Source organism: Podarcis vaucheri (assembly GCF_965113315.1).
Source record: "Podarcis vaucheri genome assembly, chromosome: 11".
In the NCBI taxonomy this organism is placed as follows: domain Eukaryota; kingdom Metazoa; phylum Chordata; class Lepidosauria; order Squamata; family Lacertidae; genus Podarcis; species Podarcis vaucheri.
In genome coordinates this window covers 40,440,374-40,464,819 of record NC_138749.1, presented here as the reverse complement: position 1 = coordinate 40,464,819, position 24,446 = coordinate 40,440,374, and the positions used below count along the sequence as shown (strand labels likewise).

The window sequence follows — 24,446 nt, the reverse complement described above, 5'->3', positions numbered from 1 at the left end:
AACCAATTTTTAGGTTAAAGGAAGGGGTGGTATACAAATCTGATGATGATGATATACAAATGCTGCAAATATTCAGCACATAAAATTAACACAAGTACTCTTAATTTTGTTCACTAATACAAATCAGATAAACAGACTAAATCAGATCACAATCAATTTCAAGCATCAGAAAATTTTCTGATTCAAAATTTCCTAGAAAACACATCACTGCTCATGGTATAGCCAAAATAGGCTGTCTCCTTGGGCTAAACTAGAAACACAGAATTCCAGTCTCTTTTTTGGAATTTGGAAAATACGTCCAACCCTTTTTATGAAATCTTGCTGCAGAAATGCTCTTAAAACAGGGATTAAGAAAGCAGGGTTGTTGATTAAGTATGTGCCTGAAAATAATGCTTGAAATGATTGAAGGCAAACACAACTTACTTTCTGGGGATGCAAATTTCCACACTGTGTTGGCGTGAGCGTCACCAACATACACTGTTCTGTCGTCGGAAGCAACAATGTCATGTGGCATCTCAAAATTCTGTCAATGTAAAGAGCCAAAGAATTAAAATTTGAGATCATCACAAAAGCTCATTTAGAGCCGTTTGTTCAACAATTAGATGTAGAATTAAACTCAGGAAATTTTTTAAGCTTTGTTAATATGTGAAGGGGTGCACAAAGTCCAATGATGGAGCAGAGGTGTCTTATTGTACAGCAATATGATTTGCAGGTTTGTGGTGAAGTCTTTTCACTACAAAACTACATGGCAACAGACAACCCATCAGGATTCAAACAACATTGCCCTGCTGCATTATTTTGCCCTGTCAATCTCTGGTAAGCTAATCATGATGCTTAAGATTACTGCATGTACGAAGTGCTACATAAACGCTAAAATGATAATCAGTATACAGGGCTGGCCCAAGACATTTCAGCACAGAGGCGGACCCCAAAATGGCATGCCCTTCCCCACCAATGAAGAAGGGGGTCAGGGAAGATCTACAACAGGAACCATGAGGAAGAAAGATGGACCGTGGGATCTGCTGCCTGAGGCAGTTGCCTCACCTTGCCTCACGGTGGGCTGGCCCTGTTCATACAGACCAGTGACGGGGAACCTGTGGTTCGCCAGATGTTGCTAGACTCCAAATAATAATCATCCCTGCCCACTGGCTAATCTGGCAGTGACTGATGGGAATTGGAGTTGAACAACATCTGGAGAGCTCATGTTCCCCATTTCTCAACAATAAAATCTCTCCCTGCACCAACTCTCTCTGTGCCTAGCAGGGATAACACCAGCCACTAGTAGAAAGGACACACAACACTGCGAAGTATCTTAGATTATACTGGAACCTGCATCCTTACTTTAAAACTGATCAAATGTAGATTTTAACAAGCAATGCTGATTTCCATTCTAAATAACCAGAAATTAAAATGCTGCGGGGGTTGGGAGGGAATTTAATCTGACATTGGCTTTAAGTTTTCAAATTAGACAGCTATCCCAGAGTACTAATTAATTTTAATCCAGTGGCATGCTGACATCACATGCATGGTGGCAGTTTCAGACAACTTAGAAGTGGAAAGAAATGGGAAAGGGAAAACAAATAATAATGCAGTGACTTGGCTCCTCTTTCCTTTATGTGGCTGAACAAATCATATTTCAACCCTGTCTATTTTTGACTCCAGCCTAATTAAATAAAAGGACTTTTCATATGAAGCAATAAGCCGCTGTGTGCCAAGTAACTTCCGAGTTAGAAACTGTGTGTGGCACAATTTAAAGCTAGCTTGCCTTGTGGAAAATAAAGGAGGGGAAATCATTTCAGCTTGGTTCACAGTGGTATTTTGCAGATTTACTTCTTTAGTAGAGGGCTACTTGAGAACCAATTTCAACTAGAATTCAGCTATTCTTCTTATTAATCAGTTTTTATACTGTTTTTCAACTCAGTCTAAACCCTCGAGGTGACATTACACAATATTAAAAAAACTAAAAATCAACAACAACACAGTGATAAGATCAACTCAAACACAAAACAAGATCCAGCAGCATGATGTAAAACTCAAGTTTCCAAATACTTTCATGAATGCTCTGCTAGCCTTGCAAAGCAGAACTGGGACCCAGGAGTGAAACTCTCACACAGATGGCTTCTCTCTCTCTCTCTCTCTCTCTCTCTCTCTCTCTCTCTTGGGGCATTCTCTTACTTTAAAGTTCCCTCCCCTTTTAAAAACCCTTCACATCTCTCTGACCACAGAAGCTTATTGATCCCTCAACAGACACTGGTTCCTATTAATGTAGGCCCTTTGTCAGCAGGCAGCTTAAATTCACTCTCTTTCAGATTCATTTCATGGAAATTTCAAATTCCAAAGCAACAGAGATCACTAAGAAAATCTGAAAAGGACCAGCCTTCTTACTCAGCAACCAAGAATGCTCTCAACTTGCTTTGCAATTGGGGCTTGTTCGTTTTATTGCTCACTTAGAATTGAAGCCCTTTCGGTGTAATTTTGTAATTAGCCCAGTATCCCAGCTGTGACTGAATCCAGTTCTGCATATTTCAGGAAGCATCTTATGTAACTAATGGCTTAGGTTAAACTGATCATTTACAACATAATGATTAAGGGGAAAAGATACAATACTAGCATGCTCCCCCCCCCACTGCCCCAGTGCTGTTTTATTGTTGGCTACCACTATTTTCTGAGGAAGCAAGATCCACATAGATTAAACATATTGCTGGTGACCATGAAGAGTGCAAGTAAATTCAATCCATATTTACATTTCCACTGCATATTCAAAATGCAAGCCAGCCAGACATGGCTCCCGTTCCCTCCTGTGGTCACCAATAAGCTTTTGTCCTCATCCTCATCCGTCTTGCCCTTTGGAAAATCCCCCTCCTTCTCCTCTTTTAATTAGTAAGGCAATGCATGATAGATTGCATGAAAGTTCATGCAGAGCTTTACGAGAAGGTGGCTTGCCTCAAGCTTAGGTGAGAGGCAACACTCATGGCAAGGTCAGTATTTAATTCACCCATATGCACATCTTATTTCAGAGTCAAAGCCAGCAAGTAGCTGCACCACAGGAGGAGGAGGAGGAAGGAAGAGAGTGCAAGTCTGAGGCTTGTTCCTGTGGCACAATATGTATAGCTTAGCATCACTTCCAAACCAGGCGGTGATGTCCTTGAACTCACTGTCAATGGCCAGTGAATAAGCTGGTAGGTGCTTCTCTGATCCAGGCATCAGGATCCTAAACTATCTTTTTTAGGAGACAGATCGTTAACTACAGCCTTACAACACAACATCCAAAATTTAACTAGGAAGAATAATTTAGTTCCACCTGCTAGGTAATTTGCAAAAAAAAAAAACATGCTAGAAGTTTGAAATGTGCAGAAGACGTGGAAGGGGGAGAAAAAGAAACGAGTGTTCATGCATTTTTAATAAAACCAAGTGATGCTTCACGACGTGTTACCTTTCTAAGTGGAATGAAAGTGTCAATGATTTCTCCAGTTGAAAAGTTCATCACGAATGCTTGCACGGGCACCGTGTCTCCAGGGTACAGCTTTCCATTAACTGCAAACAGCAGACCACCTGCAAAGACACATTTGTTCTCCCGTGATCTGTTTGGGGCTTATAGTCTTCCTTTTTATTACAACCCAGTCTTAAGCACAATAATGCTGACTCAAAGAGCCAGTTAGTGGTTTATTTGCAAGCATGCAGCAGCTCATGTAGACTTTGGAAATAGTCATTCTAATAGTGAGGATGGACTCAAGAATCCCCAAAACAACAGATGCAACTTTTCAGCCATGACTGCTAGGAAGCAACTGGCAGTCCTCTGAATTAGAATCAATTGGGGAAAGGGAAATATAATGAAAAATAAATGCATGAGAAATCAAATGAAGTTAGCACTCCAGACTCTCTCTTGTCTTTTAAGCTGACTCTTGGAATATTTTCATTGATCATTATTCAAATATATACCCCACCCGTCAGTCACTTTGCTACGGGTCATAAATAGCATGAGAAGAGAATTTCTGCAAGGCAGCTTTCCTGTTTCCTCCTTCCCTCTCCAGCCCTCTGCACTCCCTTCAATACTCTCTATACCAGGCTTCCTCAACCTCGGCCCTCCAGATGTTTTTGGCCTCCAACTCCCATGATCCCTAGCTAGCAGGACCAGTGGTCAGGGATGATGGGAATTGTAGTCTCAAAACATCTGGAGTGCAGAGGTTGAAGAACTTTGCTCTATACAGTCGTACCTTGAATCCCGAACTCCTTGCAAGTCAAACGTTTTGGCTCCAGAACACCGCAAACACGGAAGTAGGTGTTCTTTGGAACACAAATGTCTGACGCAGCTTCCATGGCTTCTGATTGGCTGCAAGAGCTTCCTGCAGCCACTAGGAAGCAGTGCCTTGGTTTCCAAACGTTTTGGAAGTTGAACAGACTTCTGGAATGGATTCTGTTCGACTTCTGAGGTACGACTGTATGAGGTTGGGGAACACACAGTAAGTGTGAATCATGGGGTGCAGAGAACTGCTGAGAGCGGGGGGGGGCACAAAAAATCAGAGGTGCCTTATATAAGTGGATGGAAAAGTTATCTTGCCCAATTACGCTACTGAGGATCCAAGCCATAATCCATATCTAGTATAGTCATGGTATTTGGGCAGCCAGCCTTTAAAAGTTTTCAGCACTAAAAATAGGAGCACAAGAAACCACTTCTCCTGCTCCAAGCAGGGCACCAGAGAGCCTATGCAGACATGACCTGAGTTTGAGCCATAATAATTAAAGACACACCATTGAACATTAAGAGGACCAGAATGATCACAGTGCATTTTTCCAGTAAAATGATTGATAGGCCATTTTTTAAAGATCAGTCCAGAAAAAACTATGGGTATATATTTAAAGACTTGTTACAGATTCTTCCAGACATTCAGTAGTTATCATTTCTCTCTAGTGTATCTTACAATAACCAAGACGTTCACTTGCTAATGTTCTTATTTTAGTTTTCTATCTTTAGGTTTATATGGCACAATAAACTATTGTAAACCATATATCTTTCTAGGCATTTGATGATATATTCCTTCTGCTGATGTTTTCACTGTTTTTTCGCTGAATTTGTTATCAGAATGGTTTTACTGAAATGTATTGTTTTACATACTGTGCCATTTGGCTTTCAACCTTTTTGTAGTGTGCAACAAATAAGTCAATTAAAGCAACAACAACAACGATTTTAGACTATGGTTTAGTTATATATGATTTGTGAACAAGGACTTACACCTGTTTGTAAAGTATTTTGTGTAATGTACCAGAAGCTGTGACTCTTGTTCCTAGCTTTTTCACACCTTTGAACATTCATTTACAGCTATCTTCTAATTACTAGATTTCTACTTGCCTCTCCAACAGAGATATTTTCCTCAATTGAAAAAGTTCTCCCTAAAGAGAAAACATTGCCACTACCAGCATATTTAGGCAGACTCTATTCTGTTTTCGTACGCAATGACAGTCTTGTAATTACAGTCTTCTGGGCTGAGAACTGGCTCCAGGACAGGAGTGCTTTTCTCTGTTACAAACTACAGAGACCAACTACACCTGTCATGGAATTCCCAGCATCCTTTCCTAGTACAAACATCAGCTGTGGGAAGGGAGACCCATTTAGAGGAGGGGTGATACTCTGGGGGAACAGGATCTAATTCTTTGTTCCCACACAGTAGTTCTGATCCAAAACACATCTCAAAGCAGTTATTTGCCCTATAGATGCATTTTGAAGTAGAAAAAGGTGTGAAGAGTGCAAATCATGACATTTCCAAGTCACACTGAGCTTCCTCTGTGAATAAATTTTGGGGTACCCCCTTCCCACAGTGAATGGTTTGCTAGCAGGTTTCTCTTTTCGGGGAAATTTAGCAATGCTGTATGGCTGAACAAGGTGCAACAGAACATATGTACAAAGCTGAAATATGATTCTAAAAAAACAGTTTTAGTGTATATTTCTGTTCCTCTCCTCAAATACTACAATTATGTTCACACTGCTCATTAAATTATTGCAAACTTTTCAGTACCGAATATTATCTAAACAATATTGTACTTTTGTATTGTAATATTTGCCCTTTAAATTTTATCTCTTCCTTTATGCTTCAATTTTTAATTAAGAGGTTTAATACCCAGCATTCTTTTCTCACGTTAAAATTTCTAATTTCTTCCTCTACTGGTGTAGAAATATTTTTGTGTTCTCTCTAATGACACTTGAAATAGCTTTTGAATCTGCAGCCGCCGATGAAGAAGGTGGTATGTATTTAAAAAACATTTGTCTCAGAGGAGGCACATTTATTTCTGCCTTTAACATTTAGATATTGGCAGCTATTACCGTTTATGATAGTGAGACAGAGAACAGGTTTAAAAATCTCATATAAAAAGGGTGAGATCAAACATAGCATGAGTGGGCATATACAACCATTACCATGACCACCAGCACCACTGTTTATTCAATTTATATCCCGCTCTTCCTCCCAAAGGAGCCCAGGGTGGAAAACAGATCTTAAAACAATATAATTTTAAAACTTCTAAAATTATCCCTCTTGCACACCCCCAAAATCTTCTCTAGGGGTAGACATGGACTGGAAGGAGGGGAAAGAAACTGGAACTTGCGGTGTGCAAGTGGATTTTTATTGTACAAGTAGGCTAAGACATTTCTGTAATTAAACCTGAGAAAAGTATTTAAACTTGAGAAGGCTCAAGTTTCCTACCCTAGCTCCAGTTTTTATAAAACCGTGGTCAAGTTAGATAACTGCTGCTTTCAAATTGCAGCCTGGGACCACAAAAAGATTGCCACAGAGGCTTAAAAAGGAGCTGGTGGAACTTTCAATCCTTCAAATTAAGTACATTTATTATTTTAATAATATGCTACGTTAAGAATACTACTTCTGCTATCACTTAAGGAAAAAAAAGCAGGTCTATTATACATGACATTAGGTGCTGTTGTTTTTTAAGTTATTACCTGGGGCATATGCAACTGCAAATACTTCTCTTCCAAACAGTGGGTGCCTGATTTCTTTAATAAATTCGCCTGTTTCTGGCTTAAAACACTGGATCCGACCATTTTCTCTGTCTGCTACACAGAGTTGACCAAAATCAGACACCAGTGTTAAGCTGTGGGGGATGCTGAAGTGGCCAGGTTTACTTTGTCCAAGAGAACTCTCTGAAAGGAGAAAACATCCGGTTAAAGTCCAACTGCTCACTACTTACAATGAGAAATCCTGATATTTTAAGCTAACAAGAAACTGTACACTGAAATGGTTTATCATCCAAACATATTAGATTTCAAACTGTGCACTGAAAGCATTAAGCATCCTATTCACAATGCCGGGTGTTAATAGCTGAATTTCATGCAACAAAACCTGGTAAGAGGAGGACTTTGAAATTTCTCCACAAGAAGCTAAACAGATGTACAGTGGTACCTTGGTAGTCAAACATAGCCAAACAAATCGGCTCCCAAACGCCACAAACCTGGAAGTGAGAGTTCTGGTTTGCGAACATTTTTTGGAAGCCAAACGTCCAACGTAACTTCTGATTGAGTGCAGGAAGCTCCTGAAGCCAATCGGAAGCTTGGTTCTGGGAGTCGAAAGGACTCCCGGAACTGTACACGGTAACATTAGGCACATTCATAGGCACTTAAGTCTAATTGTTTTCATAGAGACTTAAGGTGTACCCAAACTTCTAGGCGGTGTCATTTGTGTGGCACCATAAGCTATATAGGGAAATAGTGGGTTTACTAATTGAATCAACAGCTTCCTATTCAGTACCTTCTCCCCACTGCATGACAAACATTCCATTTGGAGAGAACTGGACAATGCGACTATTGCAGTAGCCATCGGATACGTAAATATTGCCAGTAACTGGATCTACTGCCACATCCGTGGGTTGGCAGAAGTGGTTTTTGTCGCTCCCAGGTTGGAAAGCCCTCCCGAAAGACAACAGAGGAGATTCTGCACCATTCGATGCCAGTTTGAATACCTAGCAATATAAAAGGGCAAAAAGTTCCAGGTCATTTAATCATATATTATAGGTAGACCTGCACAACCCGCTGCAGATTACATCGTAGGCCTGTCCTCTAGAAAATGTCTTTCTCCAGAGAACAGTAGCATATATATTAATATTCATGAACCCAATAAAGAAATCCATCATCAGGCATGTAACAACGTTAATTCAGTAGCGTTTCTGCATGTCAATCCATGGCCGTTGTGCTAAATGAAGCAGTTGAACATTTGGCAAATATCCCTCCAAGTCTGAGAAGAATCATGCTGTCAAGTTGTTAACAAGAGAAGCTAGCTAAATTCAGAGTCACACAGTTAGTACGGTAATTCTGGAAGCTAGTTGTGCATACCTGATGAAGAGCTACATCTGTCACCCAATAGTTACCATTATGATCTATGCTCAAGCCATGTGGTAAATAAAACCTGAAAACAAAATAAAGGAAAACTACATTAAGCAACAGGGAAACAAGGTAGGATAATTTGTTCTGTTTAGTCACCATACAAACACCTGGATTGATGTTTATATAAAGGAAATCTTCTTATCCGAATTTACTGGAACCCTGAATGCCTGTTATTTTTCGGGCTGCATTATCCTGTCATTCCTGAGTAAATGGTTTAATTTGGTGCTACTATTGACTTTCATCCTAACCTTCACCCAGGGGCCAGTTTTGAAATACTCCATGTTGTTGTTTGTGTGTACACACTCTAAATTTTGTTCTCTTCTCCTGTTGAGGAGTGAAGAGCCCTCGACATGAACATGGGAAGAGACAGACGGCTTTCGATCCCCCTGTCCAATGTTTCCTGGTCCAAATTTTTAAAAGCCACTGTTGTGTCCTTAAAGGAAAGAATAAGTTCTTTTTTAAAGATTTTATTGTGTGCCGATTTTGTATTTGTACTCCATACCATGCATCTTCCCACATGGTAGCGCTGTTGTTTGGGGGTATCAAATTTTTTAACAGTAAAACATAAGTACTGCACTCAGGAAAATACAACACCTCAGTACATTCACAGCCATTCTAATGACAGTGATGAACATGGCTGCGTGGACGCCTTGGGCACCTACTGGATTAAATGTGCCGTGTAATTTGTGATGAGTGATATAATTTCGCCTGGGCATTATTTTCAGGTTTAGTGGTCATTTTATATGTTACTTTGCTGGGAGGAAAGACGTGGGTCTCAAATACAATCAAGGTTGAAATGTTAGTAAGTAAAAGCAGTTTCGCATAGCATCATAGTTTTATAGTTAAGGTAAACAGCATATTAACATTAATAGGCATATTAGCCAAACTTTGCAGAAAATTGATACTACATATACACTTAGATAACATACAGACTGGTGGCACATTTTGTGTGGCTCATGGGGGGTCAGACTTTCCTGCTTCTCCTCAGAACTGAACAGAAAATGGAGTGTGCTGCCAGTGAAAGGTAGCCTTTTCTCAAGGTTGTTTTGCTAGATTTGGGATCATTTCCCACTGTATGTATTCTGTGCTGTTAACTCTTCAAAAAGGCTTCTTTGGGAAGAGCAGGAAGGGAGACAGGAAAATCTCCATGTTTGCACTATGTAGGTTCAAAGCTCAGTTTTCTTTGGCATTCTATAGCGTACCAATAATTCTATCTTTATTATAATATGCTTGTTTATAAATAGTAAAAATAATAATAATGAAGCAGAGGATCTGATATTCTGAGACCCTTTTTGACACACAGAGGAGGAAGTTAGTGACACATCTCAAGCTCCTCATCCCAACAAATTATTCCTATCCAAGTACATTTCATATGAGTTGCTCAGCAGGCAGCACCCCTCAAGACTTTTCAAAAATGCTTTTCTGCAGATGAGAAGCACTCAAAATCCACACATCCAAGCACACACTTAGAAAGATTAAACAAAAGCGGCAAACACCAAGACTATCCGGCTCCAGAAGATAAATGCCACCTACATGTCCACAGTTATTCCATGGAAAATATGGCACTATTTTTGCTGTAATGCCAAAATGGCTAAAAATGCAGTTAAGGCTAGTTTTGAGACACCAACCTTAGTTAGATGTATCTGCATTTGCCCAAGGAAGGATAACTTGGATCAAGTGTCTACTAAATATGCACTCACTAGTCTGGCTACAAAGTGGGGACTGCATCAACATTTATCTATAAATGAGACCATGAGATGGGATGGGGTTGGCGAGAGCCCCATGCTCTACTGCTTTTATGTTACCAGAAGTAAAGCAGCTATGGAAAAGGGTCTTCAAGCAACAGACTGTTGGGAGGGTTTCAATCCCACGCTTCATTTCATGATAAAAGCAGAACTATACATACAAACACTTTATAGCCAAACCAGAGAGTAGGTGTTTAGTATCTTACTTTCCAGCTTGGGGCAGGTATTATTTTCTCCCATTTATCCTGCCATTCTAATAGGAAAGCACAACACACCTTTTTGGTCTTTCTGCCTCTTGAGGACAGAATATTTGCTTTCTATCTGAGTTGGGTTCATTTGGGTCATTAAACAGTGAGCAGATAGGAAGGGGCATAAATTATTTCCAGACACTGGGAAAGTTTATAATGTTTGAAAACAGTAGAGAGATAGAGATAGAGATAGAGATAGAGATAGAGATAGAGATAGAGATAGAGATAGAGATAGAGATAGAGATAGATTGCAATGAAGTGAGGAACTTATTCAGCACAAGGAAGGCAAACATAAGAATTTAAAAAGTAAGAAAGACTTACAGATTTCTTCCCGTGGAATGAAGAACTGCTGAACTATTGGGATCTAGTACAAGAATAGTGCTCTCTTTAATGGGCCCAAGTCCTTTTTGTTGATAAATGTATCCATTGTCAAATGAACTACAGAGAAAAGAAAAAACTGATCAATATACAAGGTAATCAATCAGATGTTTCAGAATCTTTGGGTGGATGCCAGTAACAGGTGTGGCACAAATGTGGGTTCTCCACTCACACAGGCGCACACACATTGCCATACCATATGTGTGTCTTAATAATATAGCTTGCTATCTAAAAACAAAGAAACAGCAATTCCCGCAGGGTGTAGCACATTAAAGGAGGTTTTCCCTCCTTCTCCTCCTTTCCCAAACAAAGAAGCAAGAATCTTACTGCACACGGCCTCTTCTTCTGGACTGTGCATTTCATTTCCAGGAGGTATGCTCACATGAGTTCACTGCTGCAGCCTCAAGTGCACCATTAACATAGCAAGTAGGAACAGGAAAGATGTTGTAAGATTGGATAATAGTGAGCTCTGAGTGGCTCCAGAGCAGGCTGCAGATCTAAGGTGCTCATGAAACAGGAAGTGTTCCTATATGCTCCAGTGTTTCCTAAGACCAAATTTGGGGAAATGTAATGCTTCCTGAGCACTTGGGAGAATATCCCCACTCTCAGTGATCTCTCTAAGCACTGCTGCTTATATATATATCTGGCTTTAAAATAAATAAGCAAACCACTGCAGATGCCACCACCGAAATCAGGTGTGTATGTTGGAAGGAGGAAAAATGCAAGGGAAGGGAGAGTGGTCTGCCACTGCTGCTGTACTTGATTATTTTATACAGACAGTTGACACAACAAAATGAGCTCGAGTTTTTGTCGTCGTCCCCCCCCCCCCCGCAGTCTATTTTACGCAGAGAATTAAAGTATCAATAATTTTGAAATTCACAGTAGGCTCATTGTGAGCCATTTACATAAGTATAAGGCACTCATACTGTTATCCCAATGAGAAATTATTAGCTATACTTCTCCATCAGTGCAAGAAGCCTTTATAAGCATTCCAGCATAAGTGCTTAGCATTGATTGAAACAGTGTTAACTGACTATGCCCATGAAAGTAAATAGCATTTAATCTAATTACATGTAAAATTGTAATTCAATTCTCATCCAAAATCTGGGAGCTATATATTTTTTCTGCACGTTTATTTATTTAACTGGCTTCTAAGTGCTTATAGGGATTGATTTTTTAAAAACAGGAGTCATGCTTTATGACTTTAGATGAGTCTGCAAACCAAATTATTAACCCTGTACATTGCAACAACAAAAAGAATAAACCCCGCATAAAATATTTATGCTATAGCTTTCAATTAAGAAAAGTGGCAGGCCACGCAACTGGTTGTACTTCATTGATTAGTACATTGATTTCTTTATTAAAATTATTTGCACATGAAATCTGCAGCACTTTTTAATTAAAAATATCCATCATGCACTTAGTGAATATTGTTGCAAATACCTTTTATCTGGTTTTTTGTAACCTCAGGCTTTCCAGAACAGTTACCATTTATTAATACTGCACAGAAGTGCAGTTAAAAACAACAAGTGATCGTTTTGGACAAACATGGGTAGGCAAACTAGGGCCCGGGGCCTGGATCTGCCGGATCTGGCCCAATCACCTTCTCAATCCGGCCTGCGGACAGTCCAGGAATCAGCGTGGTTTTACATGAGTAGAATGTGCCCTTTTATTTAAAATGCATCTCTGGGTTATTTGTAGGGCCTGCCTGGTGTTTTTAATAATAAATATAAATATAAATATAAATTTTATTTATATCCCGCCCTCCCCGGTGAAGCCGGGCTCAGGGCGGCTAACAACGATAATTTTACATGAGTAGAATATGTGCTTTTATTTAAAATGCATCTCTGGGTTATTTGTGGGGCATAGGAATTCATTCATTTTTATTTTATTTTCAAAATATAGTCTGGCCCCCCACAAGGTCTGAGGGACAGTGGACTCCCCTGCTGAAAAAGTTTGCTGACCCCTGTTTTGGAGTCTTGTGATTTCATGGTCAGGCCACCAGCAATGGACATTGGGAATGATCACAAGGGTGAGCAACAGTAGTAGGTGCATCTTAAAAAGTTAGACTACTGTTGGATTGGTTTCTTGAATAATATGCTTTAGGAACTACTCCTGTGTTTTAATAGCAGTTTTCAGGATTACTTTCAAATATCCAAAACCTGAGTATTCACACACAACAAAGGATATCCAACAATGCAGATTTAAAGAAGATTATAAAGTGCTGCAATATTCATTGCTTATGCTCTGCATTCTTATTTCCCTAGCATGGTAGGCTCTTAAAAATATAGCTATTTCCCATGAAGAAATGAAGCAGTAGGCAGGAGTAAGCAGTAAGTGGCAATTAAATGATAATAAACTCATCTTCTTTGATGACTATCATATTCATATAAATCCATAAGGTCCTTAAGTACTGACCTATGGCAGTTTTTACACACAATCAAGCTACTACTTCTTTTGAAGGTTTTGCAATTCCTCTTTCTCTCTCTCCCATAGGAGCCAGGCCACATTCCCATTTTTACTATTCCTTTCTAAGGAATGAGGCCTGGGAATAAGAATGATGAGACCATGGCAAAGACAGGAACAAATCTCAAGGCTCCTAGATCTAAGTCTACTGAAGCTGTGTGTGAACCGATTAACAATATTAGCATATATTTCGAAGAGCTGATACCTCTCTGGAATGGGGTGGGTGAGGAAAGGAAAGGTTGGCTGACGGCTAGTGGTTTGTTTGGGGTGAGATATGTCCAAACCTAGACTCACAGGTTACAGTGGTGCCTCGCAAGACGAAAAGAATCCGTTCTGTGATTCTCTTCGTCTAGCGGTTTTTTTGTCTTGTGAAGCAAGCCCATTGACGGATTAGAGGATTAGCGCTATTAGCGCTATTAGCGGCTTTTAGCGGCTTATCAGCTTATCGGACCAGCTGATAAGCGGCTTAGCGGCTTAGAAAAAGGGGGGGAAGGGGAAAAAACCGCAGGAACTCGCAAGACATTTTCGTCTTGCGAAGCAAGCCCATAGGAGATTTGTTTTGTGAAGCACCTCCAAAACGGAAAACTCTTTCGTCTAGCGAGTTTTCCGTCTTGCGAGGCATTCGTCTCGCGGGGCACCACTGTAATGCTAAGCCAAACCATGTCTTAGCTCCAGGAAGAGCAGCAAGTGGCTGCGATTTTTGCTCCAAGAACCCACACACGTGAGCTCACACACGGCCATGTTTTGGCTTAGCATCATGTGCTAAAAGAACCATAGAGAAGTTCAAGAGACATTGTATTCAATAAGGGGAAATCCAAATCTTACACTGGAACTTGCAAGAACAAAGCTTCCAGATGGTTTTCAAGATAGATAACATAAATGCAAAGGTAATTTCCAGACTAAAAGCAGACTTGAGACATCTGAACACCTGCTAGAGTTATTTGGCATAACTCCCTTGAATCTGCTTCTTCACCACCCAAGCAGAGACCATCCCAAAAAAATCATACATACTCAAAGATGGTGATTTATGCACCCCTTCTGCCAAACCTCAAGTTCTCTGCAAATTTGGGAAAGCTGGGGGAGTACAGGAAACAGACACACATCTCTAGATCTTGCACTTAAGTGTTCTACAGCACAAGATTAAACTGCCTAAAGTTCCCAAGCAGTCTGCTGCATTTGCTTGTAGGGATATGCAGCTTTTATCTGCATGTATTATTAATACATTGCTAGCATTCTGTGCAGTGCCTGAAGCCCTGATAATTTGTTTGCCTCTTTCCTTGTTGTATGATGGGGAAGCAATCAACCAGAAAGAATGAAGAGAGTTCCTAAGGCTGATAATTGAGCACATTTATGATTGGTAAAGAACATTACACCCAATTAATAACTTTGCATTAATTTTATGGTTATGTGCATATATTTAGGCAAGCTTGATAATAGAGGCCTATTATCACAAAATAAAAGGAAATATTTGGTGAAATCCGCTCCTTTAAATAATTAACATTTTCCTGATTCTAAAAGCTTCCTGTTATTAGTAATGTGTACTTGTATGCAGATGCCTTATTCAAATTTTCTTCAGTAACTTAAATATCAAATAAAGCAAAGGTACCCATAAGGGTTAATAATGGGGGAAAACTCCAAAATTCACAATTGAGCTATACCATTATTAGGACCAACCAAATCTCCACAAATTGTATTCCCTCAAGTAATTCATTTTAATTCTATCCATTTTAAATTGTTTTGTACACTGCTCAGTTTTATCTGTGATATAAAGTTTTTGCCTTAGTTTTTAGGGATGCTACTGTTTGTCATTTTATACGAACTGATATCGATGTTGCTTTTTATTGTTTTCTGCGTAAACTGTTTAGAGTTTTATTACATAAAGCAGCATAAATGTTTTATAAGCAAGGAAATAAAAATTGTGGCAAACTTTCAACTTTCAGAACTCTTCATCAGGCAAGATGGTACATGAAGAAAGTAAGGGGATGAGCAAAAATAGATGGGATATTGCAGTCAGGAGGTTGGCTCCAAGATGGGAGACTGCAGGCTAAATAAGTCCCATCCAGTTGCTACCAATACCAAGTTACACTAGTAGAGTAGTATTCAACTAAATATCTCTAAGGATAGACCCGCTGAAATGAATGAATGTGACTAAGCTAGGTCCATTCATTTCAATGGTTCTGCTTTGGGTAAAACAGCTCAATACTACCCGCTAGGATTCTAGCTTAGAGAATCTAGGATAAATGGCCACTCCTCCATTCTTCGAGACGCTAGGGCAGGCTTGTAACCCTGAGTCAAATCACCCTTATACCAAACACACAGGTTCCTGGAGCAACTTTTGCATGGTTCTTCATTATATTAAAGCCGTAAGGAATGACCAGGCTTAGTTTGGAATTAGTTTACTGATATACAATTTAAAATCAACCAGGAAATGCAAAACACTAGGTAAAGGTAAAGGACCCCTGGACGGTTAAGTCCAGTCAAAGGTGACTATGGTGTTGTGGTGCTCATCTCGCTTTCAGGAGCCGGCGTTTGTCCACAGTTAGCTTTCCGGGTCATGGGGTCAGCATGACTAAACCACTTCTGGCACAACGGAACACCGTGACGGAAACCAGAGCACACGGAAACACTGTTTACCTTCCCACCTCAGTGATACCTATTTATCTACTTGCCCTGGCGTGCTTTCTATTTGCTAGGTTGCCAGGCGCTGGGACAGAGCAATGGGAGCTCATCCCATCATGGGGATTTGAACTGCGACCTTCCAATCGGCAAGCCCAAGAGGCTCAGTGGTTTAGACCAGAGTGCCATCCGCATCCCACGTGCAAGACACTATTGTCCAGCCTATATGGAAAAACTGCTATCTTGCTTGCCTCACAGAGGAAGCCAGTATAGAGTGGGGAGATAAGAGACACATACAGAGGCACTGAAGAACATATACTTTTAGGCTTACGAGTGCTTGCTTACTTTGCATCCCATACATGATCGCCCCTGTGGAAGATGACCAGGTTACTGTTAGAATCCAAGGCCAGCCCAGAAACCTGCCCGAGTTTGAGGTTTATTCCAGGCCAATCAACTACTTCTTCTATGTTTAAATCTGGAAAAGGAGAATAAGGTTTACACGTTGATATAAAAATATTAGATAAGTAAATAATTCAATGGCTAAAGATAGAATCAAACAAGCTCCAAGCAACATATTTGCATGCAATATAATAGTTACAATGTGTTCCTATAACAATACAGTCCGTTCAACTTCCAAAACGTTCGGAAACCAAAGTGCAGCTTCGGATTGGCTGCAAGAAGCCACGTTGGATGTTCGGGTTCCAAAGAACATTTGCAAACTGGAACAGTCACTTCTGGGTTTGCGGCGTTTGGGAGCCAAAATGTCCGAGTACCAAGGTGTTTAGGATCCAAGGTACAACTGTACAAAAAAGAAGCCTTAGAAAAAAATATATTTATGATCAGCAGCAGCATCTAGAACCATGAAACACTTTCTCCCTTTAGAAGCGTGCATGTAGCTTCCAATACAGAAACTCCTGCTTTGTGGTTTATGCTATGAATAGCAGTATTTCCAACCTTCAAATTTGTCATTTATAATACTCCTGGCTGAAGCAGAGTGAGAGGTGGACCAAGAAAGGCTATTTCATGAGCTTGGCTGAATGATCAGCTGTCACTTGGCGCCTCCTGCCCCTGAACTCAATCCATGTAGGGCATTATAAGAACTTTGCAATTTTAATAATTAGTGCTTGAGTTTTCTGCTTTTCTCTCTCCCCCCCATACCCTTTCCCTTTTGTATAATCTATTTTTGATTGTAATAGTGTGTTTTGTCTTTAATCTGTGTACAACACCTGGTAAACAGCAGGTGCTTTATAAAACATATATTTACATGCATTTAATATTATGTAACCTACAAGCCAATTCCAAGCATGTAGTCAGAAGTGAGTGCAGTGGCCCACTTCTATTTATGCACAATTATTATTATTATTATTATTAGTAGTAGTAGTAGTAGTAGTCATCGTTGCCACTTTTTTTATTTACTTAATGAAACTCCAAGCAACTTTAGGATTTGCCTAACACAGGATATTTTAGGATACTGTAAGAGATTTTAAATTACTGACTTGCTTGAAGCTGTTACTCTTGGGACATACAGTTCCAATAAAATGTAGGATTACTGTAAGGACCAAACACCAAACACGTGATCTATGAATGTTTACTTGGAAGTAAGTCCCACTGATTTGAATGGGTTATTGCCAAGTAAGCAAATTTAGCATAAATCATCCTTGTAATTGTTTACTGTTGAGTATCTAGTCTGGCCATCTTCTCTCTGAGAGGTGGGGGGAAAACACACACAAGAGACCTCAGCATATTCATAGTATTAACACCATTTGTCATACATACCTTTCAAAAAATATATCATTTCGCACTATATTTGTGGGGTGATAACGGCTAATAAAGAATCTAGTCTGTCAACCTAGACAATTAAGCTGATTTGAATTGCCATAATTTCATATAAATTTGCATAAAGCTTCTAAATACTGTATAATTCTTAGGGTTTTTCTTTTTCTTTTTGCACAACTCTAGTCCTGTATTATTTGACAAACCCTTTACTGCTCAGCTCTGTGGATTTGTACAGCAAAAGGTATAAATAATAGATAGGTGGATTGATGATAATCATAAGTAAGGAAAAAACATTCTAAACCAAAAGCAAAATCTATTATGGAATTACTCTAATAGTCCTAGCACAAATATTGCTTTTATAGCTTCCAATGAAATATTCCCCTCTCCAAACACACAGAGGAGATATCTTACTGTAATCAGCATTCTTCAATACTACGACAGAAAAGCCAGTATTTTGTTCACTCCACTAGCATTCACCAGCATAATTAAATCTGAAAACCACTTTTCCCGCAAGAACAGCCTTCTAGATCAGGCTAATGGTCCATCTAGTTTAGCACCCTGTTCTCTCAGTGGCCAGCAGATACCTGTGGGGAGCTTGCAAGCAGGACACGGGCACAACAGCACTCTGGCCAACTGCAATTCCAAGCAACTGGTATTCAGAGGCATACTGTCTCTGATAGTGGAAGTGGAACATACCCACTGTGGCTTAAATTATATTTATCAAGTATTTTGTTGGCTGCTTGTTGGTAGAACAGAGAAAACAGCCCATAGTAAATAAGAATTGTCTGCACAGTCCTATGCCTATTAAACCAGAGGTCAGCCCCACTGAATTCAATGGGACTTATTCTCAGATAAGCATGTAGAAATTTGCAGTCAAAAGCACTGCCCCTCTTTTCTCCTCTGTCAACAGCAGCAAAAACAGGCAAGCAATTTCACAGATACCTTATTAAACACCCACAGTGTACCAAAGGTTTGGTGGTCATTTAAAACAGCCTACATTAACACCAGGTTAACAGGAAGAATTCCACACTAATGTTTCAAATAGAAAATCAGAACCAGGAAGATTGTGAATCATTTAAAGCTGCAAGGAACAATACATTTGGCAAGTGTCACTGTCCTGTGCCGTGAATCTTGGCTGAAATTCTCTCAAACTAAAAAAGACAACACATATATTGGCTCAACTCAAGACGTTATGCCAAACCATGGTTTATAATGCTTAAGCTATAGTTTGGCACAATGCATGAATTGGAAAACCATATTCTGGTTTTCTGGCTGAAAAACTAAGAAATCATGGTTTCATAATGGTTTGCAAGCTGTGTGCTTGGCATGGTGTCTGAATCAATAAACCACAATTACATCCACTTCTCTGTCTTCATAAGTTGTTACAACACAGAGTGAATGTGTTAAGATGAGCGGTATGAAAATGGCAGAGCTGGTGCAGACAAACAGTTCTGAACCATGGTTTGGGTTTTCAGCTATGGTTAGTACAAACTGTTATTAGGTATGATGTCTGAATTGAGCCATTGCAATTGCCAAATAATTGCTCATAAGGGGGGTCTACTTATACAAACAGCATATCCTTGGACAAAAGTATTTGCATGAATTGCGGCTCTTTGTCCCTTATTTGGGGAAAGGGAAAGAATCAGTACAAATCTTATTATTAGGAAAGAAGAGCTGCAATGTCATTAAATTCCTTCCACTGATGTTGCATGACTCATACAACTACCGCATGAGTAGTTATTTCCATGCCATCATTGCCTATCCCAGTTCTATGTTTCTAGAAAATTACTTAAGAAGTAACTATAATGTTTCATACTTAGAAAGAGAGAAACACAATGGAAAATATAATATAAATGCACATAACATATTGTTACTAGTCAACAAGGCATTCAAGCTGAAAAATACAGAGGGCATAACTACCCTCACAGGAGAGTGTGTAATAAAGCCAGCTGCACAGTAAGAAAAACAAAGTCAAATAATTGAATTTACCATGTTCAAGTTGGATTACTCAGTTTAGAAAAATGTAACAAATAATTCCAGCTCAGGTTTTCTGTTTATATACCAAAAATAAAACTTCTGATGCTAAATTAGTCTTTTCTTTTAGAAATAAAGTATGAAATACAATAATGTATCAAATAAATCTGTCACATAATACATAGCACTAAACTGTACAGCAGACAACATACACATGAAACAAAACTTACTAAACCTTTGCCACAAATGGGAAGGATAATGTGAGCATTGCTTCAGTGATTACTGACTCTTATGTTGAACAAAATGAATTTTTCATCGGAACATCTGATGTAAGAAAGGAACGTGATGTACAACTTCAATTTTATCTTAAAAAATCATTTGATGTTCTCTTCCAATTTTGCTAATGTACAGAGTAGTTTATAGTATTGGACATGGTAACATTTTAAAATAAAAAGACACAACCCTAACCCACCTCCTGCACGTTCTTTTTCCCAGTTCCCACTGCCAGGTTTAGGTGGCTGCAAAGCAAGGTGCCTGTTCTCTGGTGGCCTCAGGGTGGATTCTAATCTGTGGAATTTGTGGATTCTGTCTCTGACAAGAATGGCATTGGCCCTTTCATCTTTATTGGAAAACTCTCTGGCATCAGGCCAACCAAGATCCTTCTTCTGGACTACATTAGCAATCTCTGCTACAAGATCTGATTCTGCCTTTTCTGTAGGGTTATACTTGTGCACATGAACAACATCTTCCCTTTCTCCTAGCAGCTTGGAAATGAGTGAATAGAAATCACCTGCACAGAGAAAAAGAGAGAGAAAGAGAAAAAAACAACAGGTAAGAGAAAGAGACAGAGGAGGTGGACAGACTGCAAGATTTTGTTGCGAGCTTGACAAAGAGAAGAAATAGGAAGTTATTCCTAAAAGCCAACTTGGTTCAAAACTTCTGGCTGCTCAGGAACTCTTGACATAAATCACAGGCTGTTGCAGTCCTTAAATTTACACAACAATGCCTTTTTTTGACAAGGCATTTCAGAACCCAGGCAAATGAGGCCCCTTGCCTCTGGAAGGCTGTCCATGGGGGGCAAAACATAACTTTAGGAAGGATTATTTTAGCATTATTTAGCATCGGAACACTGGTGTACTTACCTCCTCTGAAATTTGCTACTAATAGCCTTCCATTTACAGGAAGCAGAAATTCAGAAGTGAAACCAGTTTGAAAGGAAATATATTCAGTTTTTCACTAGATTCTACAGAATGTTAATACAATCTGGAAGTGAACCAGTTGCAATTGTGGTTGTGTGTTTTCCCCTACTGTATGCTTTTTGGAACTGCATTAGCCAGGAAATGGAGGAAAAATTACAGATTGGTAAATTCTCCCACAGAAATGTTTGATAGACTATCAAACTGACATATTTTTTTTATATCTTTAGTTATATCAGATGCCTAACATTCTGGTTTATACATTATCTGTGTTATTGAAAGTTCCATACCTAGCCAATATGCTTCCCCCCCCAACCAGTGTTGTTAGCTAGATTGTCTGTGCTAGAAAATTGCATCATGTTTATATGAAGACTGCCAGGAAGGATTCCTCCCCGCCCCCATTTCCCATGTTGCCTGGTTTCACTTGAGTCTGTTTCCTGTGTGTTGAATATGAATATTGTGGGTTTTTTAAAATAAAAAAGTCAGAAGAACGACAACTTTGTTAATTCAGCTATTTCAGAAATGATAAGCATATCAAACATATTCAGAATGTGCATCCAGAATTAAGGAAAGAATAGCTAATACTGTGATGCAAGCACAAGGTTTGCTAGATCTAGGTCCTTTTATCCCATTTGAGTACAATCGTAACTAAAGAAGATACAGTAGAATACTCCACTTGAGCACTCCAGATGTGCACCACACACTCTTCCATTTGCAATCTGAAGATTACTGTTATCAAAGCAGGGCAGCTTACAACTGTTGAAGCACACTAGAGTATATGACATATAAATAAAATAAGAAAGCAAGGTCTGGTAGAAGCCTGAAAGAAGAAAATTCAAAAGAAAGGAGGAAAGGGAGGTATTCATTCACTCATTACACATCACTTAAAACTAGCTGGGTCGATTTGAACGGGATCCAATTTGTTGCTGATGTAAACACACTTGCTTACAAAGCAGCAGCAACAAGCTCTTCGCCGTCTGCAGGTTTTATGTGCGGCCAGCGTCAGCGCAAGCCATCAGGAACATATTGTTCTACTCAACAATTTTGTTAAGAGCCAGCAATTGTCGGCAGCTGGACATGTGTTCAGTTGTGCTACATCTTATTCTAATTTGCATCTTGCCACCAAGAGCCAAAACTGCAAGGCATATCCACAGTGGCAGCCTGAGGGAGGGAGCCCTGCCCTACAAGGGGCTGGTAGCCATTTCCAGACCAGATAATTTCTTCTTATTGAGTCCCTGCAGAGCAGAGACTCAGAAGGCAAGTGGCAGCTTGAACACCTAAAGCAGGCTTCCTCAACCTCGGCCCTCCAGATGTTTTGAGACTACAATTCCCATCACCCCTGACCACTGGTCCTGCTAGCTAGGGATCATGGGAGTTGTAGGCCAAAAACATCTGGAGGGCCGAGGTTGAGGAAGCCTGACCTAAAGCAACCTTCCTAATCTGGTGCCCTTCAGCTGTGTTGGACTACAACTTCCATCTTTCTTGACTACTGACTATGCTGGCTGGGGCTGATGAGAATTGTAGTCCAAAACCAACAGGAAGGCATCAAGTTGGGAAAGGCTGATCTAAGGACTAAGGGAGACTTGCATTTGCTTCCTCCAGTGCCTCTTGTGTCAGCAACCATGAGCCAGAAACAACAAGAGACATCAGAAGAAGCATCCTGGGTGAGGAAGCAATTGCTTCCTTGAAGATCTGCTGTGGCTCAGTGCTGCTGCAGCAGCTGGAATATCCTGTGTTGAGAAGGGGGACTTGTACACATCTGTGCCTGTTCCTAACAACTCTTCTCTGTTCTGTTGTATATTAAAAATAACCTAATTCACCTTGAGCTCTTCGGTTAGCAAGAGGAATATAAATACCTCAAATGATCTATTCAACCTCTGCACTGGAGGAAAGGGGTCCTTTATCACTTTATGCTTCCTTCTTTCTTTCTGTTTTGGATTGGTGGCTGTAAACAGTCCGTAAATAAATATCCCCGCCTTGGTGACACAACCATTAACTTCCGCAAATATGCTGGCTCACAAGTATTTCCATTAGACTGAGAGGATAATGAATTAAAAGGTTAAGGATTTCAATTATTTAGACTTCTTTAAAAAATACATTTATGGAACCATGTCATAAAATCTTCTTAAATGTTTCACATTAAAGCAATAATAAACGTAAATGGTAAGCTAAGGCTTCAGGACTCTCACGGAAAATGCAATTTTAAGAACTCAGCAAGGGGGGAAATTAAGTCTTTTCAAAATGACCCTAAGAGAGTCTGTCATGTTTATAAACAGTCCTGGCTCAACGGTTCCAGCTAAATTTCCAATTTCAGCCTTTGGAAGGGGAATGTCCCCAGTGAAATCCCCTGTCAGAAAATAATTATCAGAGTTAATAGGGCCAATTTTGGTGAAATGAACAAAGCAAATTGGAGCTGAACATAATGTGTTAAGCCATCCCCACTAACATGCTTGATAAAACATCCTTAATGTTGCTTTTCTTCAACTACATACTACTGCATTTATGGTCAACTCTTATCAGATGCTTTCTACTGTTACAAAAAACACAGCACAACCACTGTCGCCATCCTTCCAGCTGTATTTTAAAATCAGTTATGACATATACCTTTCCTCTTACAAGGGATTAATCCAATTCCTGTATGCCTAAGCACCCTTTGTAGGTGATGTGTCTATATCTTCTACTTGGGTACCCAACCAAACATTCATGAGGAATTACCTCCCAAATAAACTCAAGTATGAAGGGTGTGGCATGGGGGGGGGGGAGAAAATCAAACAGCTGTCGACATATCATGCTGTATGTATGCAAACTTCCCTTCTGGCATCATTATTGCAAAAGCCAGCAAAACGATAATCCACCTTACATTCCTGTTATTTCAAAGCTGTTTTGTGCAAGTGAGAGCCATGACTCTGAGATAAAGGGTTTAATATTCTGTTGGGAGCTGCCCAGAGTGGCTGGGGAAACCCAGCCAGATAGGCGGGCTATAAATAAATTATTATTATTATTATTATTATTATTATTATTATTATTATTATTATTATCATTATCATCATCATCATCATTATCATTCCTGTCTCCCAAAGAGCAATAATACCCAATGGCACCATGTGTCTCAGTGTCAAAGAATAAGCTTAAGAACATAAGATGAGTCCTACTTGATTAGACCAAAGGACCATCACAGTGGCCAGCCAGATGCCTTTGGGAAGCCCATGAACAGGATGTAAGTACAGTAACTCTGTGCCACTCCTGATTCGTAGCAACTAGTATACACATGCATTCACATTACTAGCAGCCACGGATACCTTTATCCTTCACGACTCTGTCTAACCCCCGGTTCAAATACATCAAAATTTACTAATTTTAAATGGCCCCTATCCATCCCCAAACAGAGCCGAGTTTCCTACTGTGAAGGCATATTGAGGGCTTACACTCATTTAGGGTATAAACCAAGTATGAGCGACTACTATCCCCTATTGTACCTCTGCAGCTAATAGGAGTGAAATGCGGCTTCCGCTGATGAAGGCCAAGTCTGAAGCCCAAATGGTGAAATGGGCAGCAGCAAAAGACAGGGTTGTTTTGGTCAGGGTGTTTCATCTCAGGAACTTCCATTACCTGAGGGATAACTCAGTAGAACATGAGTCATCAATTTGAGCCCCACTTTGGGCAA

The 24,446-nt window shown here is 39.8% G+C and overlaps 1 protein-coding gene across 6 annotated transcripts in view; it reads right to left on the bottom strand.

The window, feature by feature from the left end:
* PAM (peptidylglycine alpha-amidating monooxygenase) overlaps window positions 1-24,446 on the bottom strand; it is a 122,706-nt gene that overhangs the window by 11,482 nt on the left and 86,778 nt on the right. For 5 of the 6 annotated variants that reach the window (XM_082191417.1, XM_082191421.1, XM_082191419.1 and 2 more), the window contains exons 15-22: window positions 20,059-20,376; window positions 16,182-16,311; window positions 10,698-10,814; window positions 8,333-8,405; window positions 7,752-7,962; window positions 6,947-7,147; window positions 3,434-3,552; window positions 424-523 (exon numbers count right to left, since the gene is read on the bottom strand). In XM_082191417.1, the coding sequence (XP_082047543.1) occupies window positions 424-523; window positions 3,434-3,552; window positions 6,947-7,147; window positions 7,752-7,962; window positions 8,333-8,405; window positions 10,698-10,814; window positions 16,182-16,311; window positions 20,059-20,376 (1,269 nt within the window). The remainder of the gene's footprint in view (window positions 1-423; window positions 524-3,433; window positions 3,553-6,946; window positions 7,148-7,751; window positions 7,963-8,332; window positions 8,406-10,697; window positions 10,815-16,181; window positions 16,312-20,058; window positions 20,377-24,446) is intronic. The other variant, XM_082191422.1, reaches the window with a different exon arrangement.